Genomic DNA, 27665 nt, shown 5'->3' with positions numbered 1-27665 from the left:
TTTATAAAATAAAAAATATTTAGTTTTTATAAAACAAATAACTTTCTTTTTTTTTTTTTTTTTTTTTCTATTAACAGAAGCGATAGTCATGGAGATACTAAAGCAGCAGTTAGTCCAGCTAGAATATGGCAGCCAAAAGTGTCCTGCAGAAGATAGTGAAGGGAGCTGAATGGATCATTAAGGCTTGCTGCTTAACTGCATTTTATATTATTGGACGTTTACATTATTGGATTCCAGAAGATTAGACATTGCTTTGTACTTTGCTCATTTTTATTTTTATTTTTTCCATTAAAATGAAAATAACTCGATTTAAAAAAAATAAAAACACTTTTACAGGATGGGACTTACTGCAGTAATTTATCAATTTCTATACTTACTTTGGCACATTTTATTAGGGTTTTTAATCCTCCCAATTTCACTCGAATATATCAGAGTCCATTCACTGATTACATGCAAGACCCTTTGTATACACCACATGTTGAAAACCTTGTATAGAATCTGCTTTGACAGTGTATTGACTCCTGGCCATTAGTAGGGTTCCTTGGTGTGACTCTATCATAAAATTGACATTATTATCTTCTTATGTTTTCACCCACATAGGTTATAGGTATGCATTCAACATGTGTCTATGCGTTACAAGGTACACTAGGGGAACACTGGAGAGGGAAACCACTCCCCTCATTCAGTGTTTTTTTTTATTTTTTAATACGGGCATTAGGGATTCGCGTGTGTCTTCGCTCCGCATGGCGTACCCGTTGCGCCAAGAAGTCTAATAGATATTTTAAGCAAACAGCAAAGGATCCCAGCTCAAGCCATACTTTTCCTGCGTGTGACCTCGAGTAAATGGGGCCTGCTGCTGGACTTTGAGTCGTGGACCATAGAGGGCATGGCTCCACTCTATGGTGGAGAAGATGGATGCCGCCATGTGGGAAGTAGTAGTAGACGTGTCATTCTCGCGTTGCATGAGGGCCCAAGGAAGCGGCCCAGGGTCCTCCCACGCAAACAGGACTCTCAATATTAAATATTGCTAATGCAACGTTTCCATAACATATAGTGCAAAACTCGTATATGATTGGCCCCACCCCCTTTTGCCATGCTCTTTCATTCAACAGTGTCATCACTACAGCTCACTTATGCGCTCAAGCCCCCGCAATATCAGCGTCTCCCTGCTATGGGCGTGCGTATGCTTCAGCCGACCAATCAGAAGCCAGGCTTTGCAGAGCAAGGCACCACGAATGTGATTCTGGTGAAGACACTAGTTTGCACGGAAAACCTTTACGCACATAACTCTCATGGCATTCCCCCCACTCTCTCTCTCTCTCTTCCAACACCAATCCACTCTTCCCCTCCTTTTTCTCTTCACTCCTCATTCTCTGCTGTCTCCACCCCAGATTCCCGTGCAATTTTCCCCCAATCCCCCAAACACTTAATTGAGCAATTGGGATTCCTCACGTGTGGGCTGATTTGTAGTTTGAACACGTGGCTCATTCAGAAAAAAGGCCGGAATAGCGGAGGATCTTTTTTTTTTTTTTCCGACTCCTCCTGCCCTTTCTTCTTCTTATTCCAGGCTGTAGACTCAGAGGCGGGCGCCAGCCAGCCAGCCTTACTGTGTGTGACATTCTCTGTCTCTTTGCCAAAAGGGGTTTTTGGAGGAAGAGACAAAAGTAGTTTCTCCTCCTTTTTTTTTTTTTTTTTCCTCCCCTTGCCCGGCCCGCCATCGTTTTGGAGCGAGGCGAGATTAATAATTGAGCATTTATTTTCTGCGCGACAGTGACAGAGGGGGGGCGAGGGAGCGCAGACGCACTGTGGAGGGGCTGCCAGTTTAAATCTATCTGTGGCTCGAACCGACCGGGAAGCACGCCACAGCCGCTCCGTATAGTAGTAGTAGTAAAAGGGCCAGGGGAGAAGAAGCAAGCAGGGCGATTCGGGCGCACATCCGTGAGAGAGAGAGCGAGCAACTGTCTCTTCTTTTCTCCACCTCCCCCCTCCACCTCTCTCCAGCGTAAAGATTGTCCCGTTTCGGCGTGGAACATGAATAAGCTATACATCGGCAACGTGAGCGCAGAGGCGAGCGAGGAGGACTTGGAAAGTATCTTCAAACAGTGGAAGATTCCGCACAGTGGTCCGTTTCTCGTCAAAACTGGCTATGCGTTTGTGGATTGCCCGGACGAGAAGGCGGCGATGAGGGCCATCGATGTTCTTTCAGGTGAGATTTAATTTTAAACGATTGCAAAAAAAAAAAAAAAAAAAAAAATTAATAAAAAAAATAATAAAGTGAAATGAAGAAATACGCACGGCCTTGCTACATGTGTCCAGATTTCTTTACGGATATCTATGACAAATGCATGTATACTCCTGCAGGGTGGGGGTGTATCCAATTGTTTCTCTCTCTCTCTCTCTCACACACACACAAACGCACAACCTTTGCATGGCCTTTTGACACTCCGGGTTCAGACAAATGGCTTCAACGCCCCACAGGTTTGAGTGAATTTCTGTTATTTCCATTGATAAAATGGTAGAGTAAACACAATCATGAGGATATCGAGGCTTATCGCTGCTCGTAGGCAGCGAGGCTGTGGACGCCATGTAGTGAGCGTGGAAGCCAGTGTTCTGCTTTTTTATTTTTTTTTTTATTTTTGCGCCACTCTTTTCAATTCCCAGCCTCCAGTTTGAACATAAACTCTGTATCGGGTTTTCAAAGTGTAGGCCGTCGAAGTGAAGCCACTTCGCCCATGCATGCTGACACACCAGGTGGTTTAATTGTTGGCGAAAAATGTAGGCCAACGTACTGAGCCACACTTTGCTTTTGCATATTTTCAGACTTTTCGTCTCATTGGGTTTAACGTGAATTTAGCGAAACTCGTGTAATTTCACACAATCCGACTTCGTCAGACTTGTACTTCAAATCTCACGTTTTTTGTTAAATGCACTACATCGCCATGTCCACGTACTGTTTTGGTAAGAAAGGGAAGGAACGAATGTCCTTAATTAGCTACGTTTTTTTTTATCATGAGGCTCGAGTTGAATGGAGGTCATGTGGTGGACAAATTAAAGTGGCATTTTCTTTCTTTTTTTTATTTCTTTAGGTAAAGTTGAACTTCATGGGAAAGTTCTGGAAGTGGAGCACTCTGTCCCTAAACGTCAAAGGTAGGTCAAATATTATGTTTTGCAGTATAGCTTAGACTTTGAACACCTAACGTTTTATTTTACAAGCAGCGTCTTTTCTATTTTTTTAAAGTAGCGTGTACAATACGCTGTATTGTTATTTATCACGCTTATTTTCAAAATGGTGTCCTTTTTTTTTAAATTCTGAAATGTATTTTCACCCTTAATCCTTAGTCTTGTGGGGTCAAATAAAAAGGGTGCACGGTTGTGTACTGTACTCCTTTCGCCATGGCTGCACAGTGCTCCTGAACCGCTGTGAATTTGGCTTCATTTCGCACTTCCACCATATTTGTTTTCTTAAACACGCATGCAGTGACCGTGTGAGCTAAAAGCTCGGGGTGGCCGGTTAACCCTCGAAATGTGTGTTTTTGGGTGCGAGAACAGACTGAATTTGTGGCATACGGGGCCTTTTGTGGAGTCGTCCATTTGAGAAGGAGCTGCCCGTCATTCTTCCCTGTCTGCCCCACGCTTCCGCCCTTCCTCAGCACGTTGTGCTGCTGTTGCATGAGATGGACTCCCAAACATGAGTGGAATTGTAGATTTTGGGCCCCAATTCACGAGGGAAGACCTTCAGTGTCAGAGTTGGAGCCTTGTAGTCACGCTTGGCGGTGGCGTATTTTACTTTTTTTGGAGAAAAGTCTGCATATTTCTTATATAAGCAGCGTAACTTGAGCTCCGACAGCCAGTTGGCTGAAGTTTTAAAATGTGTGTTTTAGTGGTGACGTAATTTACCCATAATTAATCTCGTTTAACTTAAAATACATGCGTTGAATTTGCTAGTGGAAGCATTATTTGGATGCATTACGCCAATTTATGTCTTGCCTTATTAAAATGTGGATTTTTAGTAATGGCGGACGGAGGGAACGTTTTAATTTTATTTATAATGGTTTTTACGTGTTTGGGTAGACTTGGACTGGTTGGCACACTTTCTACTGAACACTGTCTAAAATAACGTCCTCAATTAAATTATACTGCAAAGTGTTGCCTCATAATGCTCATCTTTATTTATTTATTTAAAATTTACTCTTGCAATTTTAACAGAAAAATTACCAATGACTGACTTTCACAAGATGTGTGTGAAAGCCAGAGCCAAAGTTTCAGTAAACAACTCAGTTTTCCAATAAAAACAAATCTAGAAATGTATTACACTTGGTGTACTTTAAATATAAAAATGCATCTACTTTTTTTTGCAAATTACATGTGTAGTGCTAAACTTAAAAAAAAAAAATTCTGATATTTATTGCATTATGTATCAAATCAACAAAACTGAAAACAGAGCCCACAGTCCATGGCTTTTTTTTCCCCCTTCACTCCTACGTACTTGTAAGGCAACAAACCCTAGGCAAGCTCTTGACAAATGTTTGAGCTAGCTACCACATGGCGTTAGCTTGCGAGTGAAAAACTTATCTCAAATCAAGGGTATTGACTTCAGTTTTTATTATAAATGCTGGTTCCATTTATTTATGTATGTGACTAATATGTGCCCTTTTAATATAAAAAACCCCCAAAAGTATGGAATTTACTGGTCAGTGGAAATTACCTTAGTTTTATGTCCTGCAAAAGAGCAGACTATAAGGTCAAATGTATAGACTCAAAATTTCACGTGTGGCAGTAACAAGCGTTTTGACTTCCAACTCTACCCTGTCCTAATATTTGTCACTGGATGTTTAGGGGGGGGGAGGAGCGTATACTGGAGTTTTGGGATCTTGACGTGGAATGTGTGTTTCTCTGGCAACTGGTGGGATTTTATTTGTAATATTTATGCTGCTTTCAGAAGCCAGGTGAACTTGACTAGAATTTTGGTGCTAAATCTATATTTGTCTTAAAGCATGCCCTGCAGTGTTGACTGTGGCTGCACAAAATCCAGTTTTTGTGCTGCTTTGTTGGAGCCAGGAGAGTTAAAACATGCTAATCCTACACCATGTAGGACTTTGTGATGGCCGTTGATAGGAATAGTTCTCATTATACGCTGCACACATACTTGGATGCACACACTTGTACTATGGAGAGGGGCAGGAGGGCTTTCTATACATTCCAGCCTACACGCTTTGACTAGAAGGCTTGGCCAATCATTATACCGTAACCTTTGAACTCCTCAGGAAGAGGAGGTGCTACACCACAGATCAAGGTGGGGTTGCTACATCTAGGAGGTTCATATTAAGTTGGTGTAAAGAGACGCGCTATGGAGCATGATTTTGTTTTGGGTGATAAAAAAAATAAATAACTTGATGTCAGAAAAATTCTTCCTACAGCATTCAGTTAAATATCTTGGTTTACAACCAGCTTACAGACGGCCATTTCAATCTTTGCTTTTTTTTCTTCACTTAAAAATGACACTCACTCCTCAGTCATGTGCTCTTGTTCTTTAAAAACCCTTTAAGGAAGTAAAGCACTTCACTGTTTAAGGTGGATTTACTTTACAAAATTTTAACATTTTCTAAAAATGCACTTGTATTGCAAAAGGTTTTTGCAATTAAGCAATTTCAGTAAAATTAAAATGGTTTAAGCTGAAATTATTTTGTCAGACGTATGTGTTGCGTACAAGAGAAACACATGTTCATGTGTCATACTTGAAGAGAAGGGGGAAAAAACAGTATGGCTAAAAGGGGGGTGGCTGTGTGTAAAATGGCAAGTAAACGGCTCTTTTGCTCAGAGATGTATAAGCCTTTTTTTTCAGTACATAATGTGGGAAATTACAATATTTGTGGTGTTCTAATAAACTTTTTTGAATGTTTCTTGTAGATCTAGTGTCTTATGTAGATAAATGTGCATATCTTATTAGGGTTGTTTCGTAGAAATATCTGCTTTGTCCTGGTAGAAAAAATTCTGGGTTATGAGGTCACTAGGGAGCCCACCTATGCAGAAAAATAACTGATCTTTGGTTTTGGGTGGCCATATTTTTCAGCATAACCTCATGTTTTATGCTGTGGCTCTTTAAGGGGTGGGAGGGTGGGGGGGAGAAGGGCAGGATTTTTTTCGGTTGGATCAAGACTGAAATGTACAAAAGTAGGCTGCTAAATGTTAAATGCCTGATTTGCATTCAATTATTATTTTTTTGGGGGGATGAGTAGTTGGCTTGAGGTCTGTGAGGGTCACTGGGAACCTGATCGTATTCAGTCACTCAAGTCTGCATACGGCGTTCAGTTGCTGTGAATGGACGTCAAGCACGGACCCAGTGTCCCTTGTTGAATACGTCTGTATGGCTGGATTATTAACAAATGGAGAAAATACAGGTGCTCTGCATGCTTCTGTCACTTGTGATGCTTCTTGTGGCTTTTATGGCTGCATGTGCCCAAGTACTTGTTTCCGTACGCCGGCTTCTCTGCCATATGGGCCCATAGGTCTTAAGCAGGCGGCTAATGTGTGGCGTGTTGGTCCATTTTGAAAGTAAAGAAGGAGCCCGGCCTCCTCCTGGCCATCACATGACGAGCCAACCCCAGTCACTCGCAGGCCTCCCCTTCTCCGCTTCCCCTCCCACTTTTAACCCTGCTCTGCATGTTCCTGTCAGTGGACTTGTCCGTGTCCATGGCAACAGGGCCCCACCCCCACGGGGCAGAGAGGGCCCTTGTTACCCTTGCCTAAAACAGGGCTATCCCCCACCCTCCATACCACACCCCTACACATCTACACACACGCACACCTCCCCAAATGAAAGGCTTTGGCTTGGAATGTATACCCCACCACCCCAATCCCAACACATACCCTGGCTGACTTCTTGTGTGTGCAGCTATAGGTTAATCCAACTGGAAGTACTTTGTGCGTTTGCACATCTCGCATGGCGCTCCCACCGCAATGCGGAGCATTGGGAGCATGCAAAGGAAAGAGTCTAGATGAGCCAGGAATGGCACGGCGGAACGGAAAGGGTTGAAATTCCTGTTGAGTTATTTTTGAATTTTCTTTACAATTTGCTCATTGACAATTGGGTAGTTTCCTTTTGTTCCATTTGTCAAATTGACAGATTTGACAAATGGGGTAGCACGTGCCAGGGAAATTTGATGAATTATGGCAATCACTCAGCAAAAATGGATTTGTATGCCATATTTAAACCTTAATTTCATAAAAGGTAACATCATAATTACAATTTTTACATTCAATTAAAATATGTGCGTTTAGAGTTTAAGTGGTTTTATTAGCATTGATTGTGGGAGCTTGAAACGTTACTCTTAAAGACTTTACTCTTACTGAAAAAGGTCAGCACACCGTTTTAGATGAACTGCACATAAATCATGTGACGTGAGTGTGAAGCTGATCTTACAGCCAGTTTGGGTTCAAAGTTCAAGCACACATGGTATGTGTTCTTGCTCCCACCCTCGTCTGTACGTATGCTTTGTTAATTTAGGTAGGTGTGTGTGCACTTTAAAATGAACAGTACTTGCTGCTTTTAATGTTTAAATTAAATTATGCAAATGTAACAATTATGTAAGTCCAAAATACAGATTCACAAATTCCATTGATTTTGTGGAAATGAACGGATAGTCAGTGTACTCCTGCTGTTGTGCATGAGTATATTGGGTTATGAAACTGTGGTGGTGTGGACCCTTAATGCTAAAAGGAATGAATTGGGGATTTTTGTCCTCGTTGTGTTTCTGGTGACGGAGCACAGCAGCACCATTGTAATTGCTGGTCTCCTCTTGCTGTATGCACACTCTGTGTGAACAAGTACACGATTTTGACTTGTCTTGGTCCAGATTCCTGTTGGTTTCTGAGGACATTTGCCCCAAGCAGTTTTTTTTTTTTTTTTTTTTTTTTTTTGACACCACAGCTGGGTGCTCCTGGATAAGGATCTGTTTGGGTGGAAGAGTTGTCCTAAAGACTCGCTGGGGTTCCAACCTCCTCATTCAGGGGAACAGAGCACATAGTTTTAAATATATTGATTGAAAGTAATGTTGTTAGCATGTCTTGCTGTTCTTCTAAATTATATTTTGCACAAAGGATTGAACATGTGAGAAAAATTAGGATAGTGTTAAAACTGATGACAGGAAGTGTGCAGGAAGGGAACGTTTTTTATTTTAAATGCGTTTGATATCGATGCCCTTGATTGCGTATTAAAGTGCCATAAACCCTGCACAGTTTTTCTTTTTCCAAAGTCTAACATTGTATTCTAAATTTCTTGATCTTCAGTCATGTGGTTTAAGTTGAACTCCAAAAGAAACAAAAGCTGATTTTTGTATTTTCCACTTGTAGCTTCTTGCCCTTAGTAGCATTAACAGTTTTGTCTCCCCCCTGATCCCCATCATGTAATGTCGTCGTCTTCATCCATCCCCCACCCTCTTTCTCTCTTGTCTCTCCAGGAGCTGTAAGCTGCAGATCAGGAACATCCCGCCTCACATGCAGTGGGAGGTGAGTGCTAACAGGCGGCTAACTCCTTCCAGGGTGTGGCACAATCGGGCAGCTCAACTGGGCTCTCATTTAGTGGCCTCTGGAGTCACCTTGCCTTTGGATTTCAATTGAGCATGCACTTGATTATTTGTCTAACTGGGGCCGCAGCCAGTAGTGCGACTTAGATTTGTGCATCAAATGTCTGTGGCTAAAAAGATCAAAAAAAATTTTTTTCTGAACATGGGTTCTTTAGTAGCTGAGGATAAGTCACGGAAATTTCCCATCATCACTCTTTCAGGAACTGTAAAAGTCAGCCTGCTTGAAATGTTTTTGAAGTTGGCTTTTAAAGCCTACACTTAAGTGTTAAGCTGATTTAAGACTTTCATTATGTAGTGATTGTGAATTAAAAATATCGCGATTTAGTGTTATCTACGCATGAGCTTTATCAAATTTTATTTAAAACAGAAAAGCAACAATGCTGCTGTTAAATTAATACATCTCTGATTGGTTAATTTGTAAGGTTTGCCAGTTTTGGTTACAGATTAATTTAATGAGCAGGACTTGTCCAGAAATTAAAAATTTTCGTTTAGTTCTGACCTGCCAATTCTGACTTTTGACCAATTTGGATTAATTTTTTGTAGTAACCCTAAAAGATGAGGGGAAAAAAATGCTACATGTTGTATGGAGGTGGTTATGAAACTTTATATTTGAGTCAAAACTAAGAATTTCCATATCCACAGACAAATGTGATAGTTTTCAGTCAAGTGTATTTGTATAGCACATTTCAGCAACAAGGCAGTTCAAAGTTCTTTACGTCACAGAAACATAAAAAACACAAGTCACCAATTGTAACAAGCATTACATTTTGTCAAATGCCATAATCAAAATTGACACACATCAAGTATGTTGCTCAGTGTTTTTGGCCTTGATTGAAAGAAACTGTAATTCAGCTGTTATGCAATGTTTCTGGAAGTTTGTTCCAGATTTGTTGTGCTTAGAAACTGAATGCTGCTTCTCTGTTTTGGGGTGGATTTGCTTATTGCATGGAATATTATACCATTATTGCTGTTATGCTCACTTTAGATTAAGACAACTGTAACGAGCTGCAATTTGCTGGTTAATTATTAGTTATCTGCTCAGGTAGCCAGCCTGCAGTAGGTTGCTTAACAGATATTCTGCTTGTAGCTTGTCAGCTGTTTTTTTGTTGTTTGTTTTTTTTATGCATTTGTAAAAAAGGGGAAAGTGTAAGTATATATAAATATCAAGTGTATATTGGAGCTGCTAAAGTTTCCAAGTCAGTTTTGTCTTGATGCTTGTTTTTTATTTTTATTTTTTAGCCAAATTAGTCTTTGTGGAGGAAAGTCTTTTTTTTTTTTTTTTAGCTTATTTACTATTCACAGCAACAGGCGGGGGAAGGGCAGCTCAAGATGCACTGATCACCAAGCAGAAGACGACTCTGCCTGCTCTGGCAGTTTCTCAAACTGGAATGTGGAAATTTGATGAAACTTTTAAAAATCCCGACGTACCTTTTAATAATAGTACCAGCCAGTTGCTGTCTACAATGTCAAAATAGTGTGTAAATATATTTGGAGAACAAATTGAAATCTACACTTTTCACAATTTATTCCTATGTCTTTCAATCTTTGCTTGTAGAGGCAGATGAACATTTAAGGGGATGGATATTTAAATTTATTTATTTTTTGTATACTTATTTTCCCTGCAGTTGTCTGTAAAATTGTTTGATGCATCCAAAATTATCCTGAACCACATTAATCTCTTATTAAACTGAAACGTAGTGTTGACGTAAGCCGCAGTGCTGAAGTTAACCATTACCTCAGGTCTGGAATTATTGTGCAGATTTGTGAATTCAGTGTAGTATACTTTTATTCTGGAAGTCGACCTTTACTCTAATTTATTTCAAGTTTTCAAGAAAGCAGGTCTGATTTGACAATGTGAAGCTGTCTGTGTAAATTACATGATGTTCAGGCGGATTTCTGCAGCAGATTTTGGAAGCACTGGCGCAACGTGAACCTGTCTGTGTTCATGCTGTTTGCTGCTCCATGAAGGGTTAACTTTGTGTCAAAATGTATATCACTTGAAGTCAGAGTTCACAGCCATCGTCTGGATAAATTTACTGAGGCTTGGACCTCAGTCGTGTGACCATGGTCTACCTTTGTTGTTTTGTGCGTAGGAAAGTATTGTTCATTCACACAAGTATTCTGCCTAAGTGAATATTTCTTCCTTTTCTTAGCCCATGCAAATGAATGCAATCAGCTTCTTAAAAACAATCTTTTTGTCCAATCCCACTGTCTGAGTGTGGAATTTCGTGCTGCTTTATGTGACAACCCCCCCACCTCCACCCTGCTTTGCAGAGGTTTAACTGTGATAACATGTGCTTGCGCTGTCGTCTTTATCTTCTGCTTCATAAGCACAAACAAAGAAAAATGAGAATTTTCTTATTGCACAATGCTTGCTTACGCTGCTCCAAATCTTGGAGGTTAATGCACAGCTTTAACACTTCAGTGTGATTCAGAAACTGATCAAATGGCTGCAGACAAGCCCACGTTTTGTAATGGTGGGCTTGCTTTGCCTAGGCATGTCCTTTTAATGCAGCTCCAGTATGTTCCTAGCATGTAGCGAGACAGCTTGTTTTCCTGTTGTGAATGGAAGAGGGTGGAGAGGGGAGAAGTTGCAGGGTTTTAATCAGCAGAATAGCAAGGTCTTTTAATAAAACAGTCTTGCGTATGTGTAGTAATGTATATAAGTCAATGAGCATGTGAAGCTCTCTGAAAATGGAGAATGTGGACCGAGTAGTGGCGTGTTCACAAGCTGTTGTGAGTGGGTGGGCCTGGACTGCTTCCCCTTCCCTCCATGTGCGCTGATTCACAGAATGTGTAGCATGAACCCACACCCCTCCCCCCAGCTGCTGCTGCTTCCTGCTGGAATGCACCCCACCCTTTCCTGAATGGCCTGGATTCCCATTGGTCCCATCAGGCGGACGGGCGGCCGCAGAAGCCAGCCAGCGAGGCTCGTCTTCAGGGGAACCGTATCAGTGGCGGGAGCAGCCAATGACGGGGAGCACAGATGGCAGGGAGGCGGGAGGTTGCCTGGTTGGTGGTTTATTAGAGTTATGGAGGTGGGGGCAGGGGGATGCAGTCTTGTTGGCTGGAAAGTGGGGTTGAGCTCTCGAGGGGGTGTGGTCATGAGTTTGACTGAGCATGGTCAGAGGTCCTAGCTTAGCTTACAAGCCTGCTCTGCTTCTCGCCAACTCGCAACCACATCCACGAATTAAAGTTAAAAGCCTCAGTTCTTCAGTATTTGGTAGATGGAAAACTTATAGCTTCTCAAATATATAACTAAAAAAAATTCTCCATAACTTGCTCATTAAATTCTTCAATTAGTTACATTTAGATTTCTTTTTGTAACTTTATTTTTTTTCCCCTACACCATAACTGTGGCGTAGATCACAAATTTCAACCATAATGTACTTTTTCAATCTATTTCCTGTCAGTTTTTTTCACTTTATACCTGTATGTATTGTTTTTGTAACTTTAAGGTTTGGGTTATTTATATTTTTTGTAATAACTTGGCTCCTGACAACAAATCTGAGTCAGTGTGGCATTTGATTTTCTTTAGCCATTGCTCCCTTCAAAGTGAATGGATGCATGTTTTTTTTTTTTTCCCCAAGCTTTTATTTATTTATTTGTAATTATTCAAGTCCTTGACCATAATTGGCTCATTTTGCACAGATGTTCTTCAAAAAAGCAGCAAATTACTGAAAATATGCAATATTGCTAGACTAAGAATTCATCAGCTTTTATTTGAACCAGTTGCTCTTAAAAATCTACATCTTAACTAGTTGAGCATAAAGTTGTCAGATAAATAGATTTTCTTTATTCTCAGGTTTTGGATGGTATGCTCGCGCAGTATGGTGCAGTAGAGACCTGTGAACAAGGTAAATAGCTTTGATTTATTTATTTTTTTAATTTTATTTTTTTCCATATTGCATTTTATTGTGGTCAATTTATTTAATCTATATTCTTGCAGTGTTGAGCTGCTTAAATTGCATGCATGTTCAGAAACTGCTAAATAAAGGGTTAAGTGGATTTATGTGGATAATTTTTGAACTGTATGAAAACTCAATAGTAAGCCAGATGGTAAATGTTTTTGGGCTTTTGTTTTCGACTCAAAATTAATTATAATCCAAAATCTGTGTGCAAGTTACGCAGTTAATTATATGAATTCTTTGACGTTCAGTTTTTATTTTCATTCCTTCTCGTAGCATTTAAGCAGCTCTTAATACAAACATTAACGAGCACAATGAATAAAGTGTTTTTGTCCAGTTATTACTGCAAATAGGTCTTCTGTTCTACATCAGTGCAGTGTTATCAAACTGCTTAATACTGGTTTTGACACACACTCCTTTGAGAGAATGAGCTAGGGTGTTAGCCAGGACAATTATTTATTTTCTGCAGCTCTTCCTTTTGCAATTTAGACAGATTATGGCTCTTATGTTTTTTTTCCAAAAAGATGTCTTGAGGGGCCTAAAAAAAACACCAAATATTTGTACCGGATCCATGTGACTGAATTTTAAAAAAAGAAAAGAAAAAGTTAGCTGTAACACTGATAGTAGCAGCATTTTAAATAGTGAGAATAAAATATGGGCAGAGAATGTCCAATTTATCAATGAATATTTAAGAAATTGCTAAGAATCTGAGAGTTTGGAGTGTAATTTAAAACGGTCGTGATACAGCTGATGCTGAGTGTTGTAAAACAGATAAGTGTTTGGGAAAAAAAATGTACCATTCAAGCGGTGACAAATATTCACATGATTGTTCCTCAAACTAAAAATTCTCTTTTTTCTGTTAAACATAATTTACTGATGAGGCTACCTTTGTACTAAAGAGCATTTTTAAAAGTATTTGTAACATTCATGGCCTTCGCTGCGTTTTCATTACTGCAATAAAAAGGAAGTGTACACATTGTAGATGGCTGTAGGTATTGTGTTGGATTGCCCTCCATACCGTCCTGATCCGTCACTCATGGAGTGTGTAAGGACTTGAAAACAAAACTGAAATTTTCCCCTGACTTTTGCTCCCTTTCAAGAGGGCTTTTCAAAACAGCAAACACCTGATCAAAATATGTGCTTGCATTATGCTTCAGTTTTAAAAATCTTGCGAAAAGGAAAAGTGATAAACACGCAACATTGCACTGCTAAGATAGTAGGGTAGTGTGATAACGATGTGGAAAACTCAAATGGAAACAAGGAAATTAAGCATTAAAGTAAAATCTGTGAATATTATAGAATTTGTAAATTTAGTTCAACCAGTGTTTTCTCCCTTTCCACTGACTTTCATAGCGAAAGTCGGACCCTACTGACCACTGCTGCTTCCCAACTTCTTAACTTGACACATTTAACAATCACTTCATAGACAGCTCCGCAGTAGACTTGTGCACACTGTTGCTGTACCATTAGTCTGTGAGCTTTTCACATTTTAAGAGTAAAGCTCTTAGTTGTATCTGGGTAAAAGTTGTTCTCCTGCTCTACTAACCAGGAGAAAACAATCAGAAAGATGGTTTAGGTGCAAAGGTCATCAGAAAAGAGCTGCATATTGGCGATAAACTGGAACTTGATTAGTTGAATCTGTGAAGCAATATTAGCTCTCCTGTGAGGACTAAATGTCAGAGCAGTTTGTCAGCTAACCATTTAATGGTGATGGAATAGTGTAAAGTCTAAGTTTATATATGAAGACTATTTAGCATAGTAAAAACCTTTATATTCACATCCATATTAAATGTGTGTGCTTTTAATTTCTCACAAAATATTAAACTAAAAGGTGGAGTTTATGGAGCTTTAAACCTCAGTAATTTAAATTTATTTCAAACAGGTTTTTAAAAACTGGAAAACAGGTAATCAGTAGGGCAAGAGAAAACGTGTCTACATAACAAAACTGGCTTATCACTATAGTGTTTGAAAAGGAGTAGGAAGAAGTGAAAGCTTATTTAATCCTGCCCTTTTTCTCAATTTAATGAAATGTATTACTTGTGACTCTACCATGCTATGGTAGTCATATGTCAGTTTAATACGCTGTGCCAAAGAATCGGCAAATAAATTATATTGCATAAACAAAATGATTAGAAACTGACTCTTGCAACAAGATGAGAAAATCTACCAATTCCTTGACAAAACTGTTACATTAATTTTGAGCCATATGTTTTTAATATAACCTGATCAATAGATACTAAGTTTTTTTTTTTTTTTAATAAATCCTGGGTTTATAGAAAAAACAATTCTGTTGGGCACTATAAAAAGATGGTCATTTTGACAGTTTCTTTCTTTTTATTTTTTGCTAAGAAAATGTGAAGTACCATCTGATTAGAGTGACCACTGTAAAAAAGTGGATTTTTGTATAAGGATCGTCATTAAACAGGCAAATATAACATTGGTGGCTTCAGTCTGCTGTGAAATAAATGAAGGTTTGACTCAGCATCTTCTGTCCTCTAGTTTTTGGGACTATTCCTATTGAATATGACTGCATGCCTCTTCCCCCCACAGTAAACACTGATACAGAGACTGCAGTAGTGAATGTTCGATACGCAGTTCGGGACCATGCAAGACTGTAAGTAAACATTTGCCTTGACTTTGTTTCATTATCCTTTTGCACCAGCATTTTTTTGTCTTTTAATTCCTCCAATGTGCCATGTTTCTGCTGTCTCAAAGTCAGTCTAGCTAAATCTGACATCCAATTAATGGCTGAAGGAGGGAGTATGTGTGTTGGAAAGGCGGGGATTAAATTAGCCATCTGGTGCCCCCTGGTGTACATCAATTATATTACATTTTTTGCGCCTCATGAAACCTTAAATCCTTGATGCTGACACGGGATTATCTGTCTTGTAACTTTCCCCAGAGCAATGGAGAAGCTCAATGGATCAATGATGGAGAACTATGCCTTGAAAGTGTCATATATCCCAGATGAGACGGCTGCACCAGAGGGTCCTCCTTCAGGGGGTCGGAGAGGCTTCAACGCTCGCGGACCTCCCCGTGCTGGCTCTCCGGGTTTGGGTGCGCGTCCCAAAGTGCAGTCCGACATCCCGCTGCGCGTGCTGGTACCCACGCAGTTCGTAGGAGCAATCATTGGCAAGGAGGGCGCCACCATACGAAATATCACCAAACAGACCCACTCAAAGTACGTACACGGAGGTCAGGATTTAAACTGAACCTAGAAGATTTTATTGTTGAGCATCTTGTAAATTTGACTAATTTTGGTCACGTCTACACGACAGGATCGACATCCATCGGAAAGAAAATGCAGGCGCAGCAGAAAAACCCATTACGATTCACTCCACCCCTGACGGTTGTTCAAACGCCTGCAGAACCATCATGGATATCATGCAGAAGGAAGCAGTTGACACAAAGTTGTGAGTTCTCTTGAAAACTCCTGAGAAACTGACTCGTGTTTTGTGATTGAGTTTCACGTGTTTGATTCTCTACCTATTTAAAAACCAGATGGCAGGTGGGTGCATTTTTAAAAAATTAATCTAAAGCAGGGGGTCTCCAACACATGTTAAAAGTTATTGTCTATCAACTTTTAGATGGTTTTTGGTGTCAAATCACCCAAATCAAATAGTTGAATTACCTCCTCAGAGGGTCATCAAATTATACAGAAGCCTGCTAATAATTCAGATGTTTGGTCACACTAAACAACCAAATCACTGATGCATTTTCACTAGGTTGTGTTGCTAGTTTATATCCTTTCTTGCAAGAACTGCCACAGCACTCTCCCATTCCTTATCCCACCTCTGCACTTCTTGAAGTCACTCTTAAGAGTTTACACCCATGACCTCTTTCCTACTAATTGTTGGACTGGTCTGGTGGATACATCTGTTGGCTTCTTTAATCATTCAATGTAAAATAAGTCTATCAAGATTTTCTGTTGTATGTGCCATCTTCAAGTTGTGTAAACATACATTTTACATTTTAGATGTAATCTATGGCTCTTAATATCTAAAGACATTTCACATGAAGGATGCACTTCATATTAAACGCAGTAAAAGTTTGACTAAATTACCAAAAACACTTTTTTTTTTGATAAACTGAGTATAAAGCTATTTTAATAAAGTTACTGCAAGGCCTTTTCTGCTACGTCTTAATTCTGAACTTTCTGAACTGTGTTTAGGAGCTGAACCAAATCTTTCCCACTGTTCTTTCTAAATGTTCAGAGTTTGATGGGATTTCAGCCAAGAAGTCCTGAAAAATTTGACTCAAAGCAAGATAAGTTCATGTTTTCTGCGATTTTAGATGCAAATACTGACCGTCAGTAATTTACTCCTTTCTCCAAAGAAATATCAGATGTCTGAAACAAATTGATATTTTAAGGCTACAAAACTTAGTGTAGTTTTTGACGGCAAATGACTAATGCAACATTTCATTGTTGACACAACTTATAGAAGCATATAACCGTTAAAGCTTCAGTGCATTACAGGAAGTTGTGGGGACAGTGTCTTTGTCAGTAAGCTAACTGCAGTCTGCTGTACAGGCCTTTTCTTCCGTGGTGACAGCACTGCAGTGTTTGAGCATTCAACACATAGTCAATGAATTCTCCCTTTCAGGTCAGTATTTATTTCAAGCAAAGGGGACTGAGTAGGAAACAGACTGACTTCTTGACTGGGGCCTCATCTGCAGAAATACAGGTGCTGCTATGTTGGTGAAAGAGCAAATAAAAATGTTCCAACCTCTAGATTTACCGGTTTGTTTTCCAACTCCAGCCTGCAGTCATGAGATATGAATCTTTAAAGAACAAGATGTAACCACCTTAAACGAGCTTCTTCTGTTGAGTGTGTGGGCTTAGAAATGGGTTGAAGAGCTTGGAGAAAAGCTGCTGCTCGTTCATCGTTCAGGGAGACTGGACCTGCAGCGGTTAATAGTTCCTTCCATTGCACAGAGAATAAAAATAGTGATGGTGAGCAGTTGCACAGGTTTCAAGGTTAAATTACAAAAATGGAAGACTCTACACTTGAATTTCTGGTCAGAGACTATTTGAAAACAATCTGGTATGTCGGCAACAGATTGGAGTTGCTGTGCATGTTTTATTGTGAAAGGATGTGGTTGGTTGGCCAGTAATGTTGGTGGACTAAGAGGTGTTTATGGCTCATGTCAATTCTAGATTCATAATGACCAAGTGACTGTCTCTCCCAATGAAAGCTTTCTTATATGATTTGGATCACTTCAGAAAAAAAAAAAAAAACAATCTATCTTTGCCACTCTCTTCCTGTCTCACCAGCTGCACCATTACAAAACCCTTTCTGGCTAAATGTCAAAATAAAAGCGCTCCCTGTTCCATTCATTCAGAAGTTCACTTATTTGCTGCTACGCTTTGCTGCAGACACTATTATTCATAACTTAAATGTGAACATTTGTAGAATTAAGAACATCGGTTTAAATGTGGATTTATTAAATGGTTTCCCAATATTAAATTCTCCACAAACCTCTTACTAATTGAAGCTCAACATATGAGATATTTTCAGATTTAGTTTCTACAATTTTCTTTGGGAATTTTTGACGGTGCAAAATCAGTCAAATACTTTTATTTGTAGAGAACGTTTTAAAACAAATATTACAAAGTGCTTCACATTAAAACATAATTAATGCAGGACAGAGTACCAAATCAATTAATATACATAATGTAAAACAAAATGAAATAAAAATACAAATGAAATGTGACAATATTCACATGATTATTCCTCAAACTAAAAATTATCTTGGTTGTTAAACCTAACATTGTAACATTCAAGGCCTTCGCTGCATTTTTTACAAATGAAATGTAGCTATTAAATTTAAATTTCGTTGTTCTTGTGACAATGACAATAAAGATTTATCTTATCTATCTAAAAGCCTTGTTATGCAATTAAGTTTTAACTAGGTAGTTAAAAGACAATGAAGGTGCCCGTGTAATATTTAGAGGAAGAGGATTCAACATTCCTGACCATGAAAGATCTTCCTTAACAGGTATACAAACCTGAGAGTAAAGAATATACTGAGCACAGACGGTGCACCTGCAGAAAGCGGAGATGGATTTCGTTGACTGATCAGAAATGTATTGTCCTATTAATATGTTGAATCATTTCTGTGTTGTGTATTTGGATGTTCTGTATGTGTAAATGTATCATGCCGTCATCGTTTACAGCACTGAGGAGATCCCCCTGAAGATCCTTGCACACAACAACTTTGTAGGAAGACTAATAGGGAAAGAAGGCCGCAACCTTAAGAAAATCGAGCAAGACACGGGGACCAAGATCACAATCTCACCGTAAGAAAGTTTGACCTTGTTCACTGCTGTCGTCTCCAGTAAATTCACAAAGATGGCAGTCAGCATTGCATCAACTCAGTGCTTTTTGTTGCTATTGTTCGTAGTATGTTTACATTTCACTGTTTTTATTTTCCAGGCTCCAGGATCTCACCTTGTACAACCCGGAGCGGACTATCACAATAAAGGGCTCGATTGAAGCGTGCTCCAGGGCTGAGGAGGAGGTGATGAAGAAGATCAGGGAATCCTATGAGAGCGACATGGCTGCTATGAATGTAAGAATCAACAGGGTTGTGCCACTTTATCCTTATTGTTTTGTTTCATAAAATGGGCTTTTAAGGGCGTGGCCTAGCGATTAGCACAACCCGTATTTGGAGGCCTTGAGTCCTCGACGCGGCCATCGCGGGTTCGACTCCCAGACCCGAAGACATTTGCCGCATGTCTTCCCCCCTCCCCGTTTCCTGTCAGCCTACTATCATATAAGGGACACTAGAACCCACAAAAAGACCCCCTGGAGGGGTAAACAAAAAAAAGAAAAAGAAAGGGCTTTTAAAATTAATGCCATGCAGCAATATTGTTGCTGCATGGCATGCCATTTCTGATATTTGAAATTTTTCAATAAAACCTCCCAATGTATATTCTGTTGCTCTTATGTTGCCTTAATGTACGTCAAATACGTTGGTCCACTTTTATATCCGACAGTAATCCTAAAGAACTGCAACTCTCTCAAATTACATGGTCTGCCACCAAATTAAAAGTTCCTACCTTTTTTATGCAAGAATTTTCTAAACACAAAATTGCCAGCTAGAGGTAAGACTAAAGTAATATAGAAAATACCAAAATTTGTGGCATCAGGTAAAAAGAAAGTTCAGGTAACTCCTGAACAAACAGATTTCATTGCATTTGTGCACACAACTGCTTTAATAATGCTTAAATATGTAATGTATTTTTCTTTGTATTAAAAAAAAAGAAAAAATATTTAAATTATATACTGTTCTGTTTTATCCTTTATTTTACTTCCTATAAAGTTTATGTTGTCTGTATGATGTAAGCATGTTTGTGCCTGGTTTTGAAACTACTAACTTAAAAAGGAATAAAAGGGCCAGAAGTTTTGTTTTGGGAAGTAAAATGCTTAATTCCTTATCGGTATATTTGCTGTACTCGACTGCTATGGCAGCACTTTCAGATCCTGAAACATCATGTGAAGATGACCTAATATTTCTTCTTGATACTTGTAGTGCTTCAGGACAAACTGTAATGTTTGAATTAATGTACAAATTCAGTGGACTTTTTTTTCTTTATTTCTCAATAATACTGAAGGTATTGTTTTACCTTAAGTATTTTTTTGTTGCCGGTAGGATGAATATGCATTAGTTAAATTGTAGAAAATCTTAAGAGTCAAAGTTCATTTTATGCGCCTGCTTTTTAGTAAAACCTTTGCGGAAGTTACTAAGATTTTAATTTTATTTTTGGGGGAGTAAGGGGGTGTCAAAAATGAAAAAGGAGGATGCTTGACAAATGTATTTGAATGTCACCAATTAATATACTACCTTTTTATTTACAGCTCCAATCCAACCTCATTCCTGGCTTGAATCTGAACGCTTTGGGTTTGTTCCCCAGTGGAGCACCAGGCATGGGTCCCTCCATGGCCAACGTCCCGCCTCCTGGAGCTCATGGTGGCTCGTATGGAGTAAGTGACAAGTCTGTTGGCTAATAAAGCAGTCTGCTTCCAACACTACAAAGCCAAGACGTTTTGACTTGGTTTTCTAAATTGTTGGGTGAGGCCTGTGAAGTCTGCAACTGAAACGAAAGCAGAAATCGGTCTTGAGCAACAGAGTTTCACGTTTCCTTTTTCCCTCTAGTGCAGTCCTTATGGGGCTGAGGGGCCATTTTGGGCTTCTATGCTGTCGGCAAGCAGCCAGCCACTTGCTGTAAGTCACCCATCCCAAAGTGCTTTGCACGGCTTGTGGCTGCTCGCTGCGAGATTAGGGGTTTGGGTTTGTTGTAAAGTTCTCCTTCGTTTCCCCACATATTGGGATTTAGGCAAACTCTAAATACGGAGCGAGTGCGAGGAGGATGACAGACTCAAATATTAACATGACCTTAGTAGTTTCTCTGATTCACTGTATCCCAAAAAAACTAAGCAGGTGAATGGTTTTTATAACCTCTACTAAACATCTGCATCTCTGAAAAATATTGTTTTATCATTGCATAAATAGCAGAGCTCTACCAGGTATGAACAATCGACAGTGTCTACATTGCCTTTAGAAAGTATTCACTCTTAAATTTTGTCAATTTTGTAGTGACATTACAACCACTAACTTCAGTGCATGATGTTGAGGTTTTTTCAGTAAGACCAATACAAAGTAGTTCATAATTGTGAAGTTGGAGAAAAAGTGTGGGGTTTTTTTTAGTTTTTTTTTTTTTTTTAATTCTGTGGAAAAAAGTATGGTGGCCATATTATGCCATTTTTTTTAACAGTCCTGATGTTGTTTAGAGGGACATGCAGTGCTTATGTCTTTCTTTGAACGCTGGCTTTATTTGTGCCACTCTTCCACAAAGGCCAGATTTGTGGAGTGTGCAGGTCATAGTTGTCTTTAAAGGATTCTCCCACCATGTGCACTCATTTTAACAAATGCACACTGCAATTTTAAGATTTGTCAAAGTTTGAAAACCACGTTTTTGTTTTTTAAAAAAACTCTGTGCTGGCCCACCAAACAAAATCCACATACATGCTTTGAAGCTTGTGGTTGTAACAAAGATGTGAACATTCAAGAATAATTATATATTAGAATTAAATGAGTGAATGGCAAGCAACACCTAAAAATAAAAATTAATAATAAATGTATATGCTGACCTTGTCTAGAGAACTTAATTTTGTTTTTTGGTGAGTGTTGATTTCTAAACTATAGAGCCTCTTTATGTTGCTAAACCAAAGCTTTTTATGGAGTGCGATCAAAGAAGACTTTTGTTCCCTTTTCAAGTTTTCACTAATATGGTTCTACATCATGCTGTTCATCTTGGACTAATCACATCCCTACATGTTTTACACTGATCTGATCCAATAGTTTAGAGATTAATAATAGATATTGTATCGTTTGTCCCTCTTCTAGATAGAAGCTACTCATTTTCAGCTACTAATTTCAAGTGTCTACATTCAACTCTTACAGAATAGTGCAGCTTCTGCTTGATCCCTTATCTGCCTTGGCACATGGGTGGCTAGAGCTGCAGTGTTGGTCCCGTTTGAGTCTTCCGGTCACATTTGTAACCTTTTTGTTTTCGCTCAGCAGGGCCAGCCGGAGTCTGAGACAGTTCACCTGTTCATTCCTGCGCTTGCTGTGGGAGCCATCATTGGAAAACAGGGCCAACACATCAAACAGCTGTCACACTTTGCAGGAGCCTCAATAAAGGTGAGGGAAAAGTTGTGGTGATGGAAGCTAGACGACTGGGTGTAGGCTGCTGCTAATACTGCGTTTCACCTGCTTTCAGATTGCTCCAGCAGAAGGAATGGATGCCAAGCAGAGGATGGTCATCATTGTCGGGCCACCAGAAGCTCAGTTTAAGGTGCTAAACCTTGAGACTTGCTGATTTAAAAGTTTGGAAGTTGTATTTCTCGCATGTTAGAAGCTTGTCCTATTTAACGTTACTCGGCTGGAAAGAACAAATGTTAAAATTTAGTTTTATTTAATTTCTACTTGAATCTTTCTGGCTTCAGGCCCAGTGTCGCATCTTTGGCAAGCTTAAAGAAGAGAACTTTTTTGGGCCGAAAGAAGAGGTGAAGCTGGAAGCGCACATCAAAGTTCCCTCTTTTGCTGCTGGACGCGTCATTGGGAAAGGTGGAAAAACGGTAAATAAAGCTTCATAAATGGACGCTCTCAAATGTTGGGATTGGGGAAAAAATTAAAATAAATCAGAGTTGTCCACCAGTAATGAGTTCGTCTTGATGTGACTGCAGGTGAATGAGCTGCAGAACTTGACCTGTGCAGAAGTGGTGGTGCCCAGGGACCAGACACCTGATGAGAATGACCAGGTCATAGTGAAGATCAGTGGACACTTCTTTGCATGCCAGGTGGGTCAAGGAAATCATAAATGTGCAAGGCAACAGTTTTCAAGATGTGTAATTATTTCACTCGGATTAAAAGAACAAAAAATGTTGAAAGTGAAAGATATAACTTCAAAAGCAGTATGTTTTTCAAAAGGAAAAGCAATAAATTTGCATTCATTTGCCTTTCTAAAGGAGTTTTTTTTATTATTCTTTATTGTAACTGAAAGATCTCTGGTTGGGGGCATGTTCCTGCCAGTCAGATTTCCTCCCGGTCAATTATCTGAAAAATAAATAAATAAAATGCATTAATTTCAACATTTTTTGTTTTTGGCCACAAAATCAAACATTCAATGAGGAGAAATTGTAGTCTCAGCCATATTTACAAATGAATCTTAAAATTCCAGTGACGTGTTTTGAGGACAGTAATATTCTTCTATCTGGTTTAGTTGGCCCAGAGGAAGATTCAGGAGATCCTGGCTCAGGTGAGGAGGCAGCAGCATCAACAGCAGCAGCAGCCCAAGACGCCATCGGGCTCCCAGCCTCCGACGCCACGCAGGAAGTGAAGCTCCAGCAAGCCCTGGAAGAACGGCGACTGGATCCGTCGTGAACTCGAAAAGATGGACAGATGCAGAAAAGCTCATAGGGGGAAAAGAAAAATGACAGTGGATCCTAATGCACATCTCAGGGGTCAAGGTCATCGGAACCAAACATCCACCCCTCCCTGAACAACTTGATGACTTTAAAGTGGGGGTGACGACACCTTACACCTCTTAAGCTCCACCCACTTCACGTCTCTGCGTCTGCTGCTGTGAGAATGTACTTTAGAGGGCTTTCGCCAACATCACCTGCCCTCCGTTCAACCTCCTCCTCTACCCCCCCTCATGGGTGTAGTTTTTTTTATTTGGTTCTTTTTACACTAAAACTATGAGGAAGAAATACAGACCCCCCGCCCCTTCCCTACACCCCGTTTCTATCACCCCCTGTGGTGTGGTACCTTAAAGATGTTTAGGTTGTTTAGATTTTCTTAATTGGTTAAAGCTTTCTCACGAGTTTTTCCGTGGAAAGAGAAAAGGCATTGCTCGGTCCTGGTCGGACCAACAGAGGTTTAGTTCGGGGGGGAGGCTTGGCTCTGGCCAGGTGGGCCACATTTAGGGGAAACATTCTTGTTTTAGGACAGGATCCCTGTGAGGGTTGGTTATATATCAGGCGTCCTGCCCTCGGAATGAAAGTGGCATTTTTTTAAAGAGAAAATTCGGATGCATTTTATAGATAGACCTATATGAATAGATCAATATATAAATATAAATACATATATATATATTTAGTAGAGCGGGCAGTGCTGCGGCTGACACTTTTGACGAATAAGGTGCCGAGCTGCTGCCCTGAAAAACCAATTTATGCATTTTGTTTAACTACCTCAGGATCTAGTACCTCAGAAGAGAGAAAAAAAATGATTATATGGAGAAAAAAAAAGTTCCTTTCTTTTTATTTTGCTTTTGTGGTATTTTGTATACTTTATAAAGCTGATAGTCTTTGAACATTTTTATTTTTTTAAAAAAAAAATTAAAATTTCCGGGTCAGCTGCCAACTGACCTTGCCTTCAACTCTGGTGCTTTAGGCGGTATTGTACATGTGGATGTGTGAACAAAGATGACCCTGTACATAAAATTTATTTGTACAAAGCAGCCTTGGAGCAAGAGTTGGCACCCCACCCGCTCCTCCCCCTCAGCTGGCGGCTGACGGAGAAGTATATAGAGAAAAAAATTGCCTCTGTTTTTTTCCCCACTAACGGTCCACCATCTTCTTGAAGACAAAAGCAAGTACAGAACAACTAAACGCATGCAAAAAAGAAAGAAAAGCCAACCGTACATATTTGCAGCAATGCCATTTATTTTGGGGTTTCGCTGGTAGTTTTAATGTCGAATTCTTTTTGCCTTCTTATTGAGGGCTGTGGTCAGGATGCTGCAGCTCCTGACTGTTGTCGGAGCATCTTTATTTTTTTTTTCTTCCCTCTCTTGGTCTGTTTCATTTCTGGGTCATCTGCCGCTCTATTGCTAACGCTATCCTGGTAAGGTTCAAACTCTGCCATAGTGACGTGGCCAAGTCATTCATTTTCTTCTCTTCGTAGTGAGAACAGTGGCACAGATGGATGCATTTTTATGTTTTGGGCTTGGAGAAAGTGAGCTGTCCTTTCTTTCGCAACTTGATTAGATTATTATTTTTTGGTTGCTCATCCAGGGGAAGACAAGTTAAATGACGCATAATTGTGACTGAACCCCCCCACTCGGACAGGAAACAAAAATCCTAAACAGTCATTTTATTTTATTTTTGTTTCCGTGCCGAATGTAAATATATATTGATTGTGGTCAAGTGCTAGAGTGTATCTGTGCTTCCACAGTAGAACGCAGTCTACCTCAGCTGAGGGGGGTGAGAGGTGGGGGAGGGAGTTGCTATGGCACTGGACGCCTCACCCCGCCCCCACTGAGCGCCAGCGCGCACCAATACCTCAGTACCCCGAACACTTGTTTCTACCTGGGCGCGCCCTTCTGACGTCATGCTTAACCGAGGGGCACAAGTGATTCTTAAAATGATCCTCCTGATACCCACCCTCCCCTCATCCAGTTTGTTTTTGATCTACCTCTTTAGACACATATTTGAATTGGAGGCATTCTACCATTTGTTAGACCCCCAACCCATCACCCATCCCTCCCCCCCGCTCCCCGCACACCCACACACACACACTTTTGTGGTGCACCTCCCCAGAAAAGAAATGAAAATTTAAAACTAACGAATTCTGTAGAATTGAGAATAATGGAAAGTGATAGAAATGTTTTCTTTTGATCAGTGTTTATATTTACATATACTCCTTTTGGCTTTGAGATCCTCAATGATTATTCCTTTCTGCTTTCTATTTTTGGTGGTGTGGCTTACATGTATTCAAACTTTTTTTTTTTCTTTCTGGAAAATAAATCTTTGATTTTTGCTTTCAGTCTAATGCAAAAAAGGACCTGTTTTCTTTCCCCTCTTTCAGATTTATAAGATTTAAAGACAAGAAAATGCAAGTCTGTTTTGTCTTTCACAAGATGCTACACTCGCTGATTTGATGGCATTTTTCGGTTAGCATTTCTTGGTTGTGTAATGTGGAACTTATTTTTTTGGTATGGGACAAATTAGAGGGACTGAATCTGTTTATGGAAAAGTGATCGATCTTCGGCATGATGTTCTCTCCTCCCCCTCTCTGCAATCGTACTTGTGCCCTGTCACCTCCCCACAAACACACAGCTCCACTTGTCAAATGCCTCTGAATAAAAAGAATAAGAAAAAATGAAGTTTTTTTTTTGTTTTAATATGGATGAGACTGCTTTATGCAAGTTGTTTCCATGAGGTCTGCAAAATTCTTCTTTTAAATGATTGGTTGTTCATTTCTTTTGTGGCCATAAAACTTGCCAAGTTCCATTTTATTTGGTAGAATACAATTCAGGAAACCAGCATTTCTTTAGTCATTCTCGACTCATTTAAAAATCTGCCAAATGAAATTCAGATGTACTTAATTTTTTAAAAATGTAGCGCATAACATAAGGGATGTTTTTTTTTTTTTTCTCATTAGTTTCATTGCTTCATGGCAAATCTTGTACAAGTAAAGATTACATATTAAAATTAGCCATATTCGTAAAGAAAATGCAATCAAGTTCACAAACGGTGCAGGTTTTATTTTTTTGCCATTTGAGGCAATCACAGTGCAGAGATGTTGAGATTCTCCAACCTGCATCTATCGCATACTCTTTGAACTTTTACCTTCAATGTATTTACTTTCCCTCCCAAAAATCCACAAATTTGTTTCAGGGTTTCTTTAGAAGTTGAGGTTGGAGGGAAAAGAAAAGCCTCCTCTTCAGTCCTTACCACAACCTCAACTTGGTTGTGTTGCTCATGCCAGATGAGGCATGAAGATTCTGGCTGTTCTGGTTCCATATGGTTCTCCAATGCATAGAAATCCAACTTGGTGGAATGTTAAATTAAGTTGCTTTCTTGTGTGTTCAAACTTCAGTAATACAATTTGATAAAGTACAAAGGGCAGAGTATACCGTTTGGCATTGAGCGAGGAAAATTTGGCAAGTTTTCCAACGCAACCCACACTTGCATTTCCTTATTGTGGCACCATTTAAGAGAATAAATAGGCTTTTCAGTGGAGTAAGACATATTGCCAAAGAGCTTTTTCACAAGGAAATAAAGTAAATCCAGGTTTCTCTTTGTGTGTGTCCATTACTATTTCAATTAAATTCCATCTTCAAATATGCTTAGCTGATTCTTGGAGCCGCTGCACCATCCGCTAACTTCCCTACAACGATGTTGCTAGACTGACGTGTAGAATTGGACTCATAAGAGTACCATGCATTCATCTGCAGCCCTGTCTTTGTCACTGGCATCATTTTAATTTAAAAAAAAAAAAAAAATCCTGTGGATTTCCAAACTGTAGATTGCTGTGATGGAAAACTAAAGCGTCTGAGTGGAGATTATGTGCAGAAACCAACCGGGAATAAAAACCGGTCGGTGGTTCTGAAGACGATCACCTTTAGGTTGAAATACTTGCATATTTTATTACCCAACTGTGTTTTATTGGCTCCGTTTGGATGGGTGGGGAACAGCTTCACACAGTATCATCTTGAAAGTAATTGACTTGGATGCCTTTTTCACATCTGGATGGAGTGGGAGAGCCGGCAAATGGAGAAAATGTTTGAGTTTCCAGACATTACTGCCGAAAGCTCCAACAATTTGACTCATTTTTAGTTTAGCATCATGTAAAGCTCATCAAACATACCTGGAATGTTGCTTTG

At 39.6% G+C, this 27665-nt stretch overlaps 1 protein-coding gene across 6 annotated transcripts; it reads left to right on the top strand.

Moving 5' to 3' along the window:
- The first annotated feature begins 109 nt into the window (after nucleotides 1-109).
- LOC102222780 (insulin-like growth factor 2 mRNA-binding protein 3) lies at nucleotides 110-26158 on the top strand. Of its 6 annotated transcripts, none has more exons than XM_014470115.2 (16): nucleotides 110-2206; nucleotides 3087-3147; nucleotides 8457-8505; nucleotides 12388-12439; nucleotides 15041-15104; nucleotides 15393-15671; nucleotides 15769-15903; nucleotides 18669-18791; nucleotides 18928-19063; nucleotides 20353-20478; nucleotides 20651-20719; nucleotides 22079-22198; nucleotides 22278-22352; nucleotides 22504-22635; nucleotides 22744-22857; nucleotides 23280-26158. In XM_014470115.2, exons 1-16 carry the CDS (start codon nucleotides 2032-2034, stop codon nucleotides 23394-23396), a joined length of 1827 nt encoding a protein of 608 aa, XP_014325601.1. In that variant the 5' UTR covers nucleotides 110-2031; the 3' UTR covers nucleotides 23397-26158. The 6 variants fall into 6 exon arrangements, with proteins under 6 accessions (XP_014325601.1, XP_005802768.1, XP_023200743.1 ...); XM_023344972.1 differs by lacking the exon at nucleotides 110-2206 and adding an exon at nucleotides 2252-2478; XM_005802711.3 differs by lacking the exon at nucleotides 20651-20719 and having other exon boundaries at nucleotides 111-2206.
- The last annotated feature ends 1507 nt before the right edge of the window (nucleotides 26159-27665 follow it).

Source organism: Xiphophorus maculatus, chromosome 13 (genome assembly GCF_002775205.1).
Source record: "Xiphophorus maculatus strain JP 163 A chromosome 13, X_maculatus-5.0-male, whole genome shotgun sequence".
NCBI classification, from domain to species: Eukaryota; Metazoa; Chordata; class Actinopteri; order Cyprinodontiformes; family Poeciliidae; genus Xiphophorus; species Xiphophorus maculatus.
The sequence above is the reverse complement of the archived record's forward strand: the minus strand, read 5'-3'. Positions and strand labels throughout refer to the sequence as shown.

What these genes read in the sequence shown, in the direction of transcription:
- LOC102222780 (XM_023344972.1), top strand. Translation starts at nt 2,280, where the DNA reads ATGAAGAAATACGCACGGCCTTGCTACATGTGTCCAGATTTCTTTACG. An exon ending in AGTAGAGACCTGTGAACAAG is followed by an intron (nt 12,440 to 15,040) that starts GTAAATAGCTTT and finishes TTCCCCCCACAG; the next exon opens with TAAACACTGATACAGAGACT. An exon ending in CACCAGAAGCTCAGTTTAAG is followed by an intron (nt 22,353 to 22,503) that starts GTGCTAAACCTT and finishes TTCTGGCTTCAG; the next exon opens with GCCCAGTGTCGCATCTTTGG.